General features: G+C 49.9%; 1 protein-coding gene across 1 annotated transcript in view; it reads right to left on the reverse strand.

Annotated features, from left to right (window-relative positions):
- Positions 1 to 1674: 1674 nt before the first annotated feature.
- LOC116955433 (N(G),N(G)-dimethylarginine dimethylaminohydrolase 1-like) overlaps positions 1675 to 17314 on the reverse strand; it is a 51760-nt gene continuing 36120 nt past the window's right edge. The window contains exons 2-6 of the mRNA XM_032976509.2: positions 16207 to 16306; positions 9286 to 9359; positions 7309 to 7428; positions 6625 to 6768; positions 1675 to 4906 (exon numbers count right to left, since the gene is read on the reverse strand). Of these exons, the coding sequence (XP_032832400.1) occupies positions 4790 to 4906; positions 6625 to 6768; positions 7309 to 7428; positions 9286 to 9359; positions 16207 to 16306 (555 nt within the window). The 3' untranslated portion in view covers positions 1675 to 4789. The remainder of the gene's footprint in view (positions 4907 to 6624; positions 6769 to 7308; positions 7429 to 9285; positions 9360 to 16206; positions 16307 to 17314) is intronic.

A 17314-nucleotide genomic window follows, 5' to 3' on the forward strand; every position in this document is an offset into this window, starting at 1 on the left:
ATTCATTTTAAATGGGTATTGCAATAATTATCCGATATTGGTCACACAAAGAATTGTAACGGCTAATGTGATTCCCAAACAAAGACACCCCGTGTCGCCTTAAGACTATTGTGGGGCAAGTGCTGCGAGTGAGTGGCACCAATGAAGGCTGGAACGGCACACTCAGGCGTGGGTGGCCAGCATCACGCCCGGCCGCCTTTGTCTCCCCAGTGGCTATGTTTAAACACCGCACCAGGTACTCATGAGGCAGAATCGGCCTCGCTGAGGCCCAGGACCGGTTCAGATAATCGTCACCTGGTGTTAGCTGTGAGAAAGAATCGAACCCGGGTCGCAGGATTCGTAGCGCAGAGCACCGACCGCTGCACTACCGCTCCCCACGATGCGATGCCAACTTCAGGTGGTACAGACTACAAGTGATAAATCTGGTCTGGGCTCATGAACTACTTCTTCAACCTCGGCTATAGCTGCAAGGGTTCTCAACTGCCTCCGACACAGACGTTTTACAGGTCACAGCTGAGGAGTTTAACCTGGCTGAGGACAAAAAACCGTGAGGTTTTGAGTACGATACAAAGTATCTGCCCCGACCACTTAAACCGATGCGCGCAACACCCAGTGCAGTATTTGAGCACTGGGTGTGTTACCCTCCAGATGTTTCACAAATCCGACCGTTTTCACACGGGAATATATTCCTATAATCTCACTTCACTTTTTGCTCACTCCTAAAGCACAGCGAAGCATTTCCCGATGTTTGAACCAGTTTGCCATATTTGTTTTGTCCAGTCGCCGATTTTGCGTGAAATGACGCTGCCACTTTACACTTTCCACGGACGTTCAAACGTCCGCCGACACCTCGGTCCAACGGTGGAATTTGGGTACGTGACGTACTGCACCGCATTTCACTTGCAGGAATGTCTGCGACTGGACTCCCGACCGACTGCTAAACCCCGCCGTGCTTGACAGCTGACGGCAGTGTTCACCCCGAAGGAAGTGGCAGGCAATTTGTTCCATCGCCATTCAAATTCAGGTGCTCTCGAGACGCCTGACCTCGGGTGTTTTGCTGCGGCCATCAGCTCGGTGACAGCGGCAGACCCCAGGGTTCCCAGGGCCTCCCAGGGTTACTGGTTCAGCCAGTGGTCTATGTAGCCAACCGTGCTAATATAACCCGAATGCAACACCCATTTTTAAGCTCACTCTTCCCACCCCTGCCTCCCTGGCACAGGTCACGAAGCGCGGGTTTTGCTTTTCCACTGCACGAGCAAGAGCCGCGCCCGTACCATCGATGGGCGCGACGCGTGCCCGTCGAGAACACATGCAGGTGACGCGGTGACGCAGTGTTCGCGTCCTACTGACCGCAACACAGCATTGTCAGGCCAGAGTATCACAGATTGGTTTCAGCTCGGCAAACGGCAAATAGCCAGCGGAAAATTCCGCGTTGGCTCCATGATCGTATAGCACGGATGTGCGTGTTCACCCCCCGTGGTCGCGTGGATTTTTCTCCGGGTCCTGCTCCGGTTTTTTTTCCCCCTCCACATTTAGAATCAACATCATGGGTTCAGAGTATTTGGCCGCTATGAATTTCCACGTGATAATCCATTTCGTCGCGCTATCGTTTGTGGCCAGGTGGCTTATGAAAAAGACCTACATATCTCAGTGGGCCTTACCTGGAAAAAAAAATTCGTAAAACAGCAAAAGTACACGTGTATGATCGGCAATGTGTGGTAATAGATTGGGCACTGAACTGCAATCTCCATGTTTCCCAGATTGTCCCTGACCACCACCTGTATTACGAGTAGTAACTGGCACCTGTGCTTTACCCGGTTCTTCCAAGCTCATCTCGGCCTAAAATGCATAATACTTGATGGAGCAGTATTAATCATGGGTATCAACACTGGCGAGACGATGGACACTTTAAAAATAAAAATAGTTAAAGTGTCCTGAGAGACACCCAGGGCCTGTGTTGGGCTCAGTGCCCCGACAATGGAATTATAGGCCAATCAGAATGACAGAAGTCGTTCTAAAATGTATGCATGCATGATTCGGATCGGAAAATCAGATTGTTAAATACTCATAACAGAGTAACATGTTCACAAGTTAAATTATCCGCAATCACGCCCCCCAAAAACATTGTTTGCCAGAGTTTGTTGCTTGGTATGAGTTCGTCGGTGTGTGGCGCTGACGTGTGTTTGTGTAGAGTTTAATGCTTTAATACGTATGCGACGGTTTTTCAGCGATCCTAGCCTAAAAAGGGACAAGATTGGCACCCGAGAGCACAGAAACGCTTTCAATCAATTGCAGAATTCTCATTCGCGTATCAGAAGACCCCGGGGTGGGGGGGGGGGGGGCGGCCCAGGATACGCTGGCGGGACTGTCGCTCAGCTGGCCTGGGAACCCCTCCTGGGAATTCCCCAGGAAGCGCTAGGAGTCTCGCCAGGGTGAGGGAGGTCTGGACCGCCGCGACTCAACACGCTGCTGCTGCTGCCGCTGCCGTGGCGACCCTCGCCAGGACAAGTGGACTGAGGAACGAACTAACGAATATCAGGACCCATATTTTCATTTACATATCACAGGCGATTGCCAAACATCATTTACGGTGTTTCTCTTACCAAAACCACGCATTTGTCGTCTGCCAAACTGACCAGAATAATCCACAGAAGCAATCTCGGAGAGGAAGTTTTGTGACATCCGCTTCTGTGGACCATTCTCCAGCACGAAGGGTCTCGCTTTGCCCTCAGGAGATCCGGAACGGATTCGTCGTTTCAGGACGTGACACCGATGGGCAAGTTCTGGATCAGAACTTGGGAGATACAAATTACAAAAACAAAATCCCGACCTCGGCTAGTACCGGTTCAGCGTATCCAACTTGGCTATTGTCCATCGTGGCAGGTGTCGAGACTCCAAAATACCTATGAAGCAGATGCTCAAAAGATAATACCATCATTCTGGGAGTCGCTTTGACACGTAGTAGGCTTTTTCACGACCAATATCCACAAGAGGGTTAGATCGCATAAATATATGTCGTTAACTACATCATTAGACCTCCTTTGCCAGTACCAAAATGTAGTAATAGGGTTTTTCCCCTTTTTTTCTGGCAACAAAACTGAAACCTTTTTACAAGGATTCATGTCTGCATTAACCACAATACCTGCAGTCAAAATGCAAAAAAAAACATACTATGATAATATATGCATTGTCCTTGAAACTGATTGGTCCACACCAAGGGACGGCTTTCTTTTGAGCCTCGACCCAATTGGTGCTCGACCACGTGACTGCAGGTATTGTGGTTAATGCAGTAAACATGAATCCTTGTAAAAAGGTTTCAGTTTTGTTGCCAGAAAAAAGGGGAAAAACCCTATTACTATATGTCGTTAAACCCGCCATCAACCGACACAGCCAATTAGTAAGGTTCATTCACGTTAACAAAACGTGCCAATTCGTTACTGGTGGTGTAGCACACCGGTGTGGTGGAGAGCAAATCGACAACATTTACAATTCAAGTACCGGTGACGTTTCGCCAGCAATTACAACCAGCCTCATCGGGGCGACAGCCAGGAGTTGTTCTGGATGCTACACGAGTATTTACACTAAAGCTGGGATTGGTCAATTTAAGGTCGGTTAATTTTAGTTTTAACAAGAATTATAAATCGGCTTAACACGTAGGCTCTCGCGCGTTGTTTACGTGGCAAACCTTACTGCCTGTCTCGGGTGGTGGAGGGTTACCGCACATAATTAGGCCAAAAACTTTTTTTTATTGTGACTTATAAAATCTATTTTTTTTTCGTGGGCGATTACTCGGCACTCCCTTTAAAAGACGTCGCCCCCCAAACCCCTCCCCCAGGAGGCCACACGCGGCGTGACGGTGGGCTGACGATGCCGATGACATCACCAAGCCCCGCCCCCCCCCATCATGTTCCCGTCCAGCGGCACACACTGGAGCAGAGGCGAAATCTATTGAACTTCTTGGCTCCCCCAACTCGTATTGTGTGATCCGATGGGAGCTGTGTAATGCAACTGATAATCGATATGTAAATCCAGCTCAATGTATTGCGCATCTGATCAAATTGGTTGGCTCACACGGCAAGCATTTTGGGCTGCGGTATGTTTTCCGAGTCTTTGAGAAATTTCTGCCGATATCAGAACGATGCCCCCCGGCAACACCACCGACGAATAAAACGCCAATGTATTGTGATGGTACACTGTGGGATCCACCGTCGTGCAACGCTGCATATCAGACCCACACCCCTCCCCCCCCCTACTGCTGGATTTGTGCATGATGGCGTAACCATCGTGTTCTATAAACATTCACAAATTTGAACCTTTCACCTATATCCACCTATCCTCCAGTCCCCCAGCGAGGCGGGGCACGCGACGTTGTAGAATCTTCAGCGCCATCGGAGCCACAGGAGGCTGCTTGGTCGGTTAGAAGTGGCCGTTGTGGTTTGCTTCGTGCTTAAATGAGCCTTCATCGCGCTGGTGCCTGGTGATCAGCTGTGACATCAGGGGGGGTTAGGGGCAATTTGGGACCAGCATTGGGCATGTGAAGGAGCGTGCGCTGATTGTGTGCCTGCGTGCGTGCAGTTATCAGCACGCGTGCGAGCACGCGAGAGCACCGTGCTCGTGTGAGACTACGTGAACCGCGCGCGTTCGTTCGCGGGACACTGCGTGCGTGTATGCGTGACATTGCGTGTGCGTGTAAAATCGTGCGCGTGCGTGCGTGCGTGCGTTAGAGAGCGAGCGTGGTTGACCGCGATCGGTGGGGAGGGAGGGAGGGAGGGGGGCAGGCGGGGTGACGTCACAGTTGGTGGCGCTTGTTGATCAGCACAGAGCAGCACGTGAGAGCGCCGTTCACCTTCGCCAGTTCCGAGTTCGACACCGGGATGAGGGAGTAATCCTTCAGCTTTTCAAACGCCTGCCACCACGTGGAGATATTGGAGGTGAGTTTCAGTTATTAGGATTTACCCTGTGAGCCACTCGGCTCTTGATTTGGGTTCAACCGCAACAAACAATAAAAGAACAGGATTCACCTAAAATTAATTGTACACAAATCCAAACGTCACATACGCAAACAATAGAATCCTACAGAAAAAGCACAACCCGTCCATGCTGTGCTTAAAAAGTGGGGGGGGGGGGGGGGGAGTGTTTTACACAAGCCAGAGTGAGTGTGTGTGAGAGTAGGGACCGGTAGGATAGCGGTTAGCGGCACTGCGCTACGAACCCGGCGACCGGAGTTCGATTCCCGCTCACGGCCAACACAAGTGAACCGGTCCTGGGCTTCCCCTTAGGTCGACTCAGCCTCAAGTGTGTAGCTAGTGCGGTGTAAACATCGCCACTGGGGAGACAAAGGCGGCCGGGCGTGGTGCTGGCCACCCACCCCTTTGTGTGCCGTTCCGGCCTTCATAGGTGGTGCTCGCAAACAGCACTTGCCCCAACAGTCTGTTACAGGCTACACGGGGGATCTTTGTCTTTGTGTGAACATTCGGGAGAGTCGGCTAAATTGTGAGAGCGAGCTCAAGTATGAACGTGTCAAGTAAAGCAGTGCATGAATGAGCGAACGAGCGAGCCAGTTTGTGTGCGAGTGAGTTACCGGGTGGGTGATTCAATGAGTGAGTGAGTTATGAAAATCGTGAGTGGCAAAATGGGTGAGAATGGATGAGAGTGAGCTGGCGAGTGAGAATGGATGTGGGGGGCGATTGCATGAAAGAGCACAAGTGAGCAAGGTTAGGTGACAATTTTGGTAAATTAATAAGTGGGTGGGCGAGTTGAATGAACCGAGTGGCTAGGTAAGTATATGACAGGTGGTGAGGAGGTAGGTTCATGAATGAGTGGAGTGGGTAGGCAAGCGAATGAGAGTTGAGTTGCTGAGCAAGCAAGTAGGTAGGTGAATGAATGATTGAGTAGAGTGGGTAGGCAAGCGAATGAGAGTTGAGTTGCTGAGCAAGCAAGCAGGTGAATGAATGATTGAGTAGAGTGGGTAGGCAAGCGAATGAGAGTTGAGTTGCTGAGCAAGCAAGTTGGTAGGTGAATGAATGATTGAGTAGAGTGGGTAGGCAAGCGAATGAGAGTTGTTGAGTTGCCAAGCAAGCAAGTAGGTGAATTAATGATTGAGTAGAGTGGGTAGGCAAGTGAATGAGAGTTGAGTTGCCAAGCAAGCAAGTAGGTGAATGAATGAGTAGAGTGGGTAGGCAAGCGAATGAGAGTTGAGTTGCTGAGCAAGTAAGTAGGTAGGTGAATGAATGATTGAGTAGAGTGGGGTAGGCAAGCGAATGAGAGTTGAGTTGCTGAGCAAGCAAGCAAGTAGGTGAATGAATGATTGAGTAGAGTGGGTAGGCAAGTGAACGAAAGTTGAGTTGCCAAGAAAGCAAGTTGGTAGGTGAATGAATGATTGAGTAGAGTGGGTAGGCAAGCGAATGAAAGTTGAGTTGCCAAGCATGCAGGTAGGTGAATGAATGATTGAGCAGAGTGGGTAGGCAAGCGAATGAGAGTTGAGTTGCCGAGCAGGCAAGTAGGTAGGTGAATGAATGATTGAGCAGAGTGGGTAGGCAAGCGAATGAGAGTTGAGTTGCCGAGCAGGCGGATGCGTGAATCAACGAGGTGGCAATTAAAAGGAGATGAGCGGACGGGCGTCACCTTGGCAGACTCGGGGAAGTCCTCGGCGGACGCGTGCAAGAGCGCGTGCCCCTTGTTGCCGAGCCGCGCGTACACGCAGTTGGCGGCGCCGTCGTCCGGCACGGTGAGTTTGTCGTAGTGGTGGTCGGTGAGCTGCTGCATGGTCTACTCGCCACGCGCGCACAAACACACACGGCGCCGTCAGCGAGCATCACGTGCAAAGACAAAGACCCCCCCCCCCCCACCGTGTAGCCTTTAACAGACTGTTGAGGCGAGTGCTGTTAGCGAGCGCTTATGAAGGCCGGCACGGCACGCACGGTGGGTGGGTAGGTGGGTGGCCAACACCACGCCCGGTCGCCTTTGTCTCCCCAGTGGCGATGTTTACTACACACCGCACCAGGTACTCATTTGAGGCCGAATCCACCTAGAACCGGTTCAGATTCCCGTCACTGCTGTTGGCCATGAGCGGGAATCAGAATCTTTATACTGGAGGAATCCGATGAGCTATAAAGCTCTTTTTTTTCTCACAGATGTCCAGTAGGGGCGGGTCAGAACGTTGCAACAACAAACGAAACGTAAAACACGATAGGAGTTGCTGTCGAACTCACGTCGCTAGGTTCGCAGCGCAACGCGCTCACCGCTACACACACGTGCACCCACAAACACGCACACACACACACACAAGTGCGTGCGCTTCCCCCTCACCCGTAGCGCACGCTGTGCGTTTTCGCTGCTGCCGATGACGAGCAGGTCGGGTCCCCCCATGCTGCAGAAGCTCTTGAGGTGCAGAGCTCCACTCACAGGCACAGTGGACACGGCATAGTCCTGAACGCACAAAGACAAAGATCCCCCGTATAGCCTTAACAGACTGTTGGGGCAAGTGCTGTTAGCGAGCACGTATGAAGGCCAGCACCAAGCCCGGCCGCCTTTGTCTCCCTAGTGGCGATGTTTACACAGATCACACCAGGTACTCATATGAGGCCGAGTTGACGTAGGGGAGGCCCAGGAACGGTTCAGATACTTAATCGTCACTGGTGTTGGCTGCGGGCGAGAATCGAACTCGGGTCACCAGGCTTTTAGCGCAGCGCGCTAACCGCTACACCACCGCTCCCCCACTGAACGCACGCACACACACACACAGTGAAATATAATAAACGAGCTTTACTACCCGGCTTCGCCCGGAACTTGGATTCTTGTCTTGGGTTAATACACAGCCTACGCGGAGGGTTGGGGAGGGGGGATGTGTGACGTCAGCAGGCACCCTGCGTGACGTCAGCAGGCACACTGCATGACGCTGCCTCATGCGGGTGACATCACAGATATGACATCACCGCTCACTTGCCGTGCAAAATATATACATTATTGCACCCCCCCCCCCCCCAAATGCAAAAGTGTATTTTTATACTTTTTGCATCAGCTAGCCACATGCCAAATTTCAAGTTTGTTGCATGTCGGGAAGTATGCAAAACATTTTGAGTTGGACCAAACTTGACCACGCTTGTTGATGAATTGGTTAAGGTTAACTCACCACTCATGTTAGCCACAACCGTAAACTAAACGCTGTGGTCACCGGGTTTGTAGCGCAGTGTGGGAACCACTCCACCACCGTTCACTCTTTCACACCATACAGCAGCAACAGTCGCCATTCGCCACTAAGTAATAATTCCATCACCACAACACTTGTGCCAGGCTAGGTACACGATGGGGTGGTGTGGTCAGAACCTTGGCCGGCTCCCTTTGTTTTCCCCAGAGCCGATGTATTACACACAGCACCAGGTCCTTATTTAAGGCCGTGGACGAGTTTAGATACTTGTCATAGATGTAGCCGTGAGCGGGAATTTAACTCTGGCCGCTGGGTTTTTAGCACAGTGCGCCAACCACTGCACCACCTCTGTCATGTACATGCACACGTAGATATCTACAGGTATTCCTCTACTTATGAACACGTTAGGTTCCAACGGGTTGTTCATAGGTCGATTTGTTCGTAAGCCCAACTTTACTCTTGTCGATTCCAAACGCGTTGTACGGCATGTACACTAGACACGGGGGAATGGCTTTAAAAGTCGTATAATCTCCTGTAGATGTAGATGCCACTGGTTCTTCACGTTCTGCAGATGTAGATGCCACTGGTTCTTCACATTCTGTGCATGTAGATGCCAGTGGTTCGTCACGTTCTGCAGATGTAGATGCCACTGGTTCTTCACGTTCTGTAGATGTAGATGCCACTGGTTCTTCACGTTATGCAGATGGAGATGCCACTGGTTCTTCACGTTATGCAGATGTAGATGCCACTGGTTCTTCACGTTCTGCAGATGTAGATGCCACTGGTTCTTCACGTTCTGTAGATGTAGATGCCACTGGTTCTTCACGTTCTGCAGATGGAGATGCCACTGGTTCTTCACGTTCTGCAGATGTAGATGCCACTGGTTCTTCACGTTCTGTAGATGTAGATGCCACTGGTTCTTCACGTTCTGCAGATGGAGATGCCACCACCACCATCTATTGTGCGGCGGTTGAACTTACGATTGTTGGTCCCAACAGGCAACTGGACATACGGACAGCTTTGTTTCGTATCCCTGTACACGAGTGTTGTACGTGTATGCTTGCATATGCAGACACAGCACCCGTGTTATTGACACACATGTTCACACACAACACAGTGCTATGGGACAGAACTCTTACCCTGAACGTGTCCGCCAGAATTTCGGCTCCTCTCTGATTGGTGCGCTTGGACAGACCCACAAAAAACTCCCGTCCTGTGGTAAATAAACAGACACGCATGGAGACTTTTCTTTTTACACATATCTACATTGTAAATGTCTACAGTGAACATCCAGAGAGCACACACACACACACACGTAGTACACATACAGCCCTTTTGTCAATCCAGATGAGGGCCTCGCCATGCCGTGTGAGTCGTGGGGGTTCGTTTGACCATACTTCACCATGATCGTCAATGTGGGATGGTGAAGGCATAGAAGCATGGTGTCTGTAGCGATGATGCGGCCGCTTCTGCTACCAATGATGAAGTTTGACGTTTTAATTTAATAAGGACGAGTTATTATTTTCACGGCTGATGTTTGCTACGGAGATTTAACGATTTAACCGAATGAGCCCGATGAACCGAGTGGGCACCCCTCTCGCTTGCAATCCTTCTTACGTTTTCAGGATGCCGGCAATGACGCTCATGACGAGAAGATGAGATTGACGATGGTAATGACGATGACGCCAATGCGATATTTATTGACGATGCCGTCGGGCGACGTCCATAACATTGACGCGGCGAGACCGGAGCCAGCCCCGGACAGACGATTTCAGCCCACGCACGTCTCTCGTCGCTAGTCGAGCTCTCAAACCCACGCCCCCCCCCCGCCCCCCAAAGAAAAGAACACAGCGCCGCCCTGTAATATTACCGCCGCTGTATTAATTATCGCCCAGACTGCGGCGCTCGGAGGTGACGCAAGCGAGGCATTTTTTGTTGTTTAGCGAGCGAGGCGGCGGCGGGGGGGGGGGGGTTGGTGGCTTCGAGGTGTGACGCGGGCCCGCAGGGCGAGATACCGGCGAGAGCGCGCGCGTGAGGAATGATTGTCTGCATGCACGCGATGCAACCGACATTTCACGCCACTTTTATATATATATATAAAATCGGGTGGTCCCTGGGTTTAAGTTTCTCGCTCCGGGGAGACCCCACCGCAGACCTTTTAGAAGCGCGCGTGTGTGTGTGTGTGTGTGCGTACGTGTGTATGTGCGTGTGTGCGTGCGCGAGATTGTGCGCGCTTGTGCGGGGTTGGGTGGGGGGTAGCGGTAGCGGTAGCGCAGTGGTCGGTGCACTGTGCTACGAGCCCAACGACGCGAGTCTTACGCCCGCTCACGGCCAAGTGTCGTCGGGCGAACATTTCAACCGGTTTTAGGCCTCCCCCCCCTTGGTCGACTCAGCCTTTACGGCATCAACTCGCCCGCAATAAATTGAACAGCTGGTGTGGCGTGAGAACATAAAAGAAAGGTGAGAAATACGAGGGGCCCATTTGGTCCATCGAGCTCGTTCGGTTGCGAGTAGCAGATCGAGGCTCGAATCGCACCGAGGTGTTTACCAACGGATCTGCTTCCACGTGATCGCTGGGGGAGACAAAGGTGGCCAGGGGTGGTGCTGGCTACCTACTCCCTCATGTGCTGTACCAGCCTTAACATACGTGCTTGATAACAGCACTTGCCCCATCAGTCTGTTGAGGGCCATATCATGGGGTAGCTTCGTCTTTGTATGTACGTGCGGGTTCCCCCAGCCCTCCTAACAGTGGCCAGCACTATAAAAGTTGTAAAACGGTTTACAGTTTAAAAAAAAAACACACGCGTTTATTTACAATCGAGCAAGGTTGTAAGAACCTGGAAATTTTGCGGCGATAAATGACGGCAAAGAACTCCAAGGCGGCGCAGTGCGACGGAAGAAGCGGCAAGAGAAGCGCTGTGACCTGCAGTGCAGCGAGCGGGTTGGCGAGTGGGCGAGTGAGTGACTCAGTAGGTTGGTTTGGTGAGTGAATGAGCCGGCGAGCGAGCGAGCGCTGTAGTTGCGACATTGAGTGCGGCGAGTGGGCGGGTGCGCAAATCAGTGGGCGCGTGAGCGCGTTGTTCCATCCTGCAGTGTGCCGAGTGAACAGTGTGGAGGAGGCGATACAGGTCGGCTTGATAGACCGAATTCCTCAACATGTTCGGCGGATACACCGATTGAAGTTCACAGGAACAGCCACCGCAGCAGCAGCAGCAGCAGCAGCGATACAAGAGCGACGGCGCTGACAACCGACCGCTCGTGAGCGAGTGACTTGCAGCGATTCTGCGAGTGCTGCTGCTGGAGATGACGAGCAGCAACTTGACCTCTGGGAAATTTCACTCGCGACCGTTCCGATTGCCGAGTTGAAGCATTCCTGGCCACAGCGCCACCCGGGTGGCTTAGAAGGAGGGGCCCCCGCTTTTAACTAAAAAAATGAAGTAAAATGAAGTGCTCTACTAGCACCCCCGGGGCTAATAGGTGCGATTTTTTTTTTTTTAGCTGCCACTGCAAACGCCGGCCCAATTCACACGATCCCGCAAATCCAGGGATGTTTCAAATAGCTGCCCTTTAACGTGCGCTTGTTTTTGTGTGTGTATGTGACCACGGGCACATTTGCATTCAAAAGACGCTTTTTTTAATATAACTACAGCAAAAAAAGTGTTCAATTTTATATTATTATTTTCTTCTTCTGAAAGTGACTGACGCGCCTCAGTCGATGCTTCATCATCATAATCCTCATCATTTAGGTCATCTATCCACTGCTGGATGAAAGCCTCCAACCCGTAGCCCCCACTGGATGTGTGAAAGAGAGCTTCATATCACACTCCAGTCATACATCGATATTTTGATTCTGACCTCTCACAATCCTGAAACTTAACAATCCATTTTGGCTCCCATGCACATGCCGATTTATGTCGCTCCATCTCCACTAAAGCTCACGACCATCGGCCAACCAACCTCTTCAGCCCAAGCCCCGCTCACCTTTCTCAAGTCAAAATGTTTGCTGAATCCACGTGTTCATCTTCCCCGACTCCCAAGTGCGATTCCAAGCATGCTCAGGCATGCAGCTGATGGTTTGCTGAAGTCAAAATGGAATCTTTACCTTCGCTCGGTCAGGTGTGGTGAACCAATAACCTTAACCACTGCGGTCATATTCTTGGTTCTTTCGGTAAAGTCACGAAGAAGGGAAACAATAAAATAACAAATAAATAATACATAAAACAATAAAATTCTCACGACGTTTTGACTGCAACACAAGCAATCATCAGGTGTGAAAACCACAGCAAGAAAATAAATAAAAAATGTTTTATTTAATTATAATTGTATTGTTTCCCTTCTACGTGACTTTACCGAAAGAACCAAGAATATGAATCCCTGCAGTCACGAAAGCTTTAAATCAAAATTCACTGCGGTCATGTCAAGTCAAAAAGGATCTCCCTGCTCAAACGAAGATCACCCTCCCTTGGTTGGGGATTCTAAATTCCTACGGGCAGGGGATTAGTCCATTCCATAAGACATCCACTGTTGACGTCCTACAAAGTGGTACTCACCACTTTACCTGATGCAGGAGGAATGATGATGGCCTGAATAAACCACCGAGTGGAAGTTCAACCAAAATCACCTAGAGCCGAGTCTCGATCGAGATCGGGATTATGACACATAGTGGCCTCGTGTTCGTCTGTGCTCAAGGAGGAGGAGGTGTTGGTTTCTGTATTAGGCAGGGCAGGAATGTGTGCGCACACTCGTACGCTCTATCTAATAGCAAAGCGACCTAAAAATAAAATGCAGAGTTTCTAAATTTCTCGACGGCTTGCCAACGAAATGAAATCTGATAGCACATTGCGCACGTTAAGAAGGATCGTAAATCGGTGGGCCCTAGATTAAAGCGCTATACAGACAGAAGCCACTCAAACTGCGAGGGTTTAGGGCGAGCGATTTGCGAGCTTATATTTTAACAACGCGAAAGAATTGGCGAAAAAGGTCATGGAGATTTTTCGAAGGCTTAATTTGACGGGTCCAAAAAAAAAAAGAAGGAAAATACGACCACACCCCACCCCCTCACGAAAACTTGGTCTTGATCGCGCTGCTTTTACTCTGAAGCTTTGTGTGCGGTCGTGTTCTTACAGAAGTCTCGGCACATTTGCAACGTAATTTGCCATTCTTTAGTTCTTCTTAGAAGTTTGGGTACTGAATTGGTTAACTGTCAGAAAGTCAAAAGTACTTTTTCTGCTCAACTGAGCATTCAGGCTGTGCTCATGTGAGATTTACAGCCCTCGGCCCGTGGTGAAGATTCCACATTCCGATGGTGGGGGGAGAGTATGTGCATCGGACAACCACACTCTTGACCTCATTAAGTGTTATTATTTTATTTATCAAAGATGGATGATGGGCCGCGTCAACCGCTATCAGGATGTGAACTCAACATTTGGATTGCAAGCCACTCACACTCTGCCACCGAGCTAGACATCAATTTCCCCACCCCCCCAGTCACTTTAAAGATCGAGTTGACGATTATAATCCCCTGCTGAAGATGCTAGGAAAAGCGTTCTTTTATTAGGACAGGAGACTCAAAAATGTGTTGTTTTTTTATGAAGGATAATGCGACGAAGAAGGAAGCCCCGGCAACAATATACACAGACAAATAATCAAGATTACCAAGTCAGGCCTAGTACAGGAAACTGTCAAAACTGCGGACATGTGACACAAAGACTGGTGACCGGCTGCCAAATCGCGATAATGGAGAGGACACGCTGGGGAGGTGCTTGGGGAAAAAGAAGAAGACCATGATCCGAGAGAGCGTCAGGCATCAAACCACTGGACGTGACGGAAACCGTCTCAGTTGGACGATGCCGGTGACGGACATACGACAAGTGGAGAAAGTACGGCGATTAGACCGAGGGCGAAGAAAAACGGATCGGGCCGAAAATGCCAAGGGGACATGGAAGAAGATTATTTGCGATGTAACGATTCGCTCCCTTCGCCGGTATTTCACGACGACGCAATCTTCATCAAAATACATTGAAAATAAAAAGTCATGCTCTTATGATCAACGTAGAATCTACAGTGGCCGCGGGGTGTCCGTGAACCCCTGACGTACAGCGTATACGAATTGCATGCCTCATAAAAGGTAAGGACTGGTGTTCATCAATACAACTTTACATTCTTGAAATACTGCCTGGGTGGTTCCTCCACAACAAAGCACTCAATAGCGATCCTGATGGGTGGGGTGTGTGGGGGGGGGGGGGCACTAATGTGTCCGATTAGTACGGTTGGCTACGTACAGTGCGAAAGAAGTTCAACATACGTACGTGCATACGGATGTCAGAGCACGGAAGCGACACCCCGCTTAGATTCTCGATTCAGATCCAGAGCAAGTTAATTGCAGGGCTCCACCTTTACCATCTATCCGTAGCTCAGACTCCCCCACCCCGCCCCCCCAAAATTCAAGTCCTAATGCACGCTTCACCTTTCTGCTCCGCTTATGGGTAATCACTGCCGACGCCTAACATTAAACGCCCCGTGTCTAAATTCCTAAACGTGCAATATACTTTAATTTCATACCTGCACATGCCACTGCTGCTATTATTTTACACACGCCCGTGTATACAGTTTTGCTTGGAAACTGCGTAGAATGTAGCAACAACCAGTTTTAGACTATTTGAAGTTGAATTGCATCATCGCAATCAAATGTGTAATGTATACAAGTCATAATGTCCTTCATTTTATTGAAGTAATAAAGCAGTGGGTAGTGTGTGTGTGTGTGTGCGCGTCCGTCTTTACACACACAGTGGTAGTGTAGTGGTTCGCGCGCTGCGCTACGAACCCAGTGACCAGAGTTTGATTCCCACTCACAGCCAACACCAGTGACTATTATTTGGGCCTCCCCTAGGTCGACTAAGCCTAAAATTAGTACCTGGTGCGCTGTGTAAACATCGCCACTGGGGAGACAAAAGCGGCCGCAATGTGGTGCTGGCCACCCACCCCCTCGTGTGCCGTGCCGGCCTTCATTGGTGCTCGCTAACAGCACTTGCCCCAACAGTCTTTAAGGCTATATGGCAGATCTTTATCTCTGTCTACATATAAATCTGTGTTTTGGTTGGCAGTGGGGAGCGCAGGTGCTGCATCTGCCAGTCATCTCAAATCAATTATCTCATAACACCTGGGTTTCTCTGTCAGTGGTCGAGAATATGAACACCTGGGTTCTCTGTTCCTTGACCTTCTTCTGCCAGACAGCCAGCCAGCCAGCCATCGACAAAAAAATTAACGCGGCTTCCTTAAGGTGTACACCTAGCCTGGCGCGGTTAACGATTAGTGGCGAGTAACATCTTCACCGATGCCTGGAAACCCCTTTCTTTGATCAAGCAGCATTGGGCAACGTGGCGCAGTAACGTCAAATAATCACCCACGACTCGCATTAAGTGGGTCAGCCCTCATCCAGCAGTGGATTGAAAAAGGTCTGCACTTGTACTTTTATCCCTGTTTGTATGTATTTTTCTAAGAATGCAATGCCGATATGTATATGACACATATAACATGGCATTCAGTGGCGTCACACTTGCTGTGATGTCACATTTAGATAAATCCAAAATGTAAAATAAACGGCTTTTGTATAATAAAATGTGGTACCTAGGCCCAATGATTTTATTTTGAAAATGGGAATAACGTGGGCGTTGCTAACAAAATGGAAATAAACTAAACTGTTTATTTTACCAGGTAAGGCCCACTAAACTACATAGCTCTTTTTCAGAAGTGACCTGGCCACAACTGACAGCTCAATGAAGTGGCTTATCACTTGGAAATTTGTCGCAGACAAATACTCAAAACGAATGTTTTTTTTTTAATGCAGAGGTAAAAACCGAAGGACCTGGGAGAAAAATCCACGCCACCACAGGGAGAACACGCAAACTCCAAATATACAGCAGGCGTAAGGGTCGGGATCGAACCCGTGACCTCCTGTATACCAGGCGAGGCAGTTAACATCTCCTAGCCACCTTGGTGTCCCACCCCATCCCAGTGCATTGACGACAGGCAGCATTGGGCGACCCGAGTGAAGCGGTTACCAGTGAAGAGGACATCTCCTCCGTCAAGACACGCGCTCTCGTCCGTCATCTCCACGATGCGCATCTTCAGCTCCTCCACAACACCCTTCATGGCCTCCACCTACACAGAGACAAAGACAAAGACCCCCCCCCGCCGTGTAGCCTTGACAGACTGTTAAGGCAAGTATCGTTAGTGAGCGACCTATGAAGGCCGGAACGGCACACGTGAGCAATGGGGGGGGCCAGCGCCACGCCCGGCCGCCTTTGTCTCCGACCGTGGCAATGTTTTTACACATCGCAACAGATACTCATTTGAGGCAGAGTTGACCTAGGGAAGGCCCAGGATCGGTTCAGATAACCGTCACTGGTGTTGGCCGCGAGTCATTGGATTTGTAGCGCAGCGCGCGAACCACTACACGGCCGCTCTCCACACACACCACACTCAATGCACACACATTACCATGCACGTATATACACACACACACAACGATGCACGTATATACACACACACACAAGCGCGTCCGCTACTGTCACATACACCCACTCCCTCCTGCTTCTCTTCATTTGAATTCATGCTTATGTCTGAATCACTGAATTTACCCAGACTCCAGCCATAATTTTGGTTTAATGCCACAGTCCAGTGCCTGTGCCCTGTAGGCTTTGGGGCTCATTTCTGCGGCTACATTTATACGCAGAGGCAGCTCACAAAGCCACGAAGCAGCGTGGGCAGAAGTTCAAATCTTGGAAATTTCTGTGAATGAATAATTATCTAACCAGTTCAGTATTACTATGCAGCTGCTGTAGTGTAATAATTATTAGCACAAGCAACTTGCAAGCTAAAGGTTGCAAAAGTTCAAATCCGTGTTCTGGCACAGCAGTTGAAACAACGGTGAATATTTCTTAAATTCTACACCAAATTGGCTGATTGGCGGTAGCAATTTGGTGAGAAAGCGTGGGTACGTCCATCCATTCCAACAAATATTGCCACTAGAATCACAAGAATGCCGGGTTTAATTCCCAGGCAGCTTTTTTTTTTTAGATTAAACCAGATTATTGCCTGCAGCGAATTGACTTTTCTCAGCCCGGCCACCGATGCAAATGGCACTGCAATATTAATCGGAAGGTCAGT

Source organism: Petromyzon marinus, chromosome 59, assembly GCF_048934315.1.
Source record: "Petromyzon marinus isolate PM22_M1 ecotype Great Lakes invasive population chromosome 59, UKy_Petmar_22M1.pri1.0, whole genome shotgun sequence".
Classification (NCBI taxonomy): domain Eukaryota; kingdom Metazoa; phylum Chordata; class Hyperoartia; order Petromyzontiformes; family Petromyzontidae; genus Petromyzon; species Petromyzon marinus.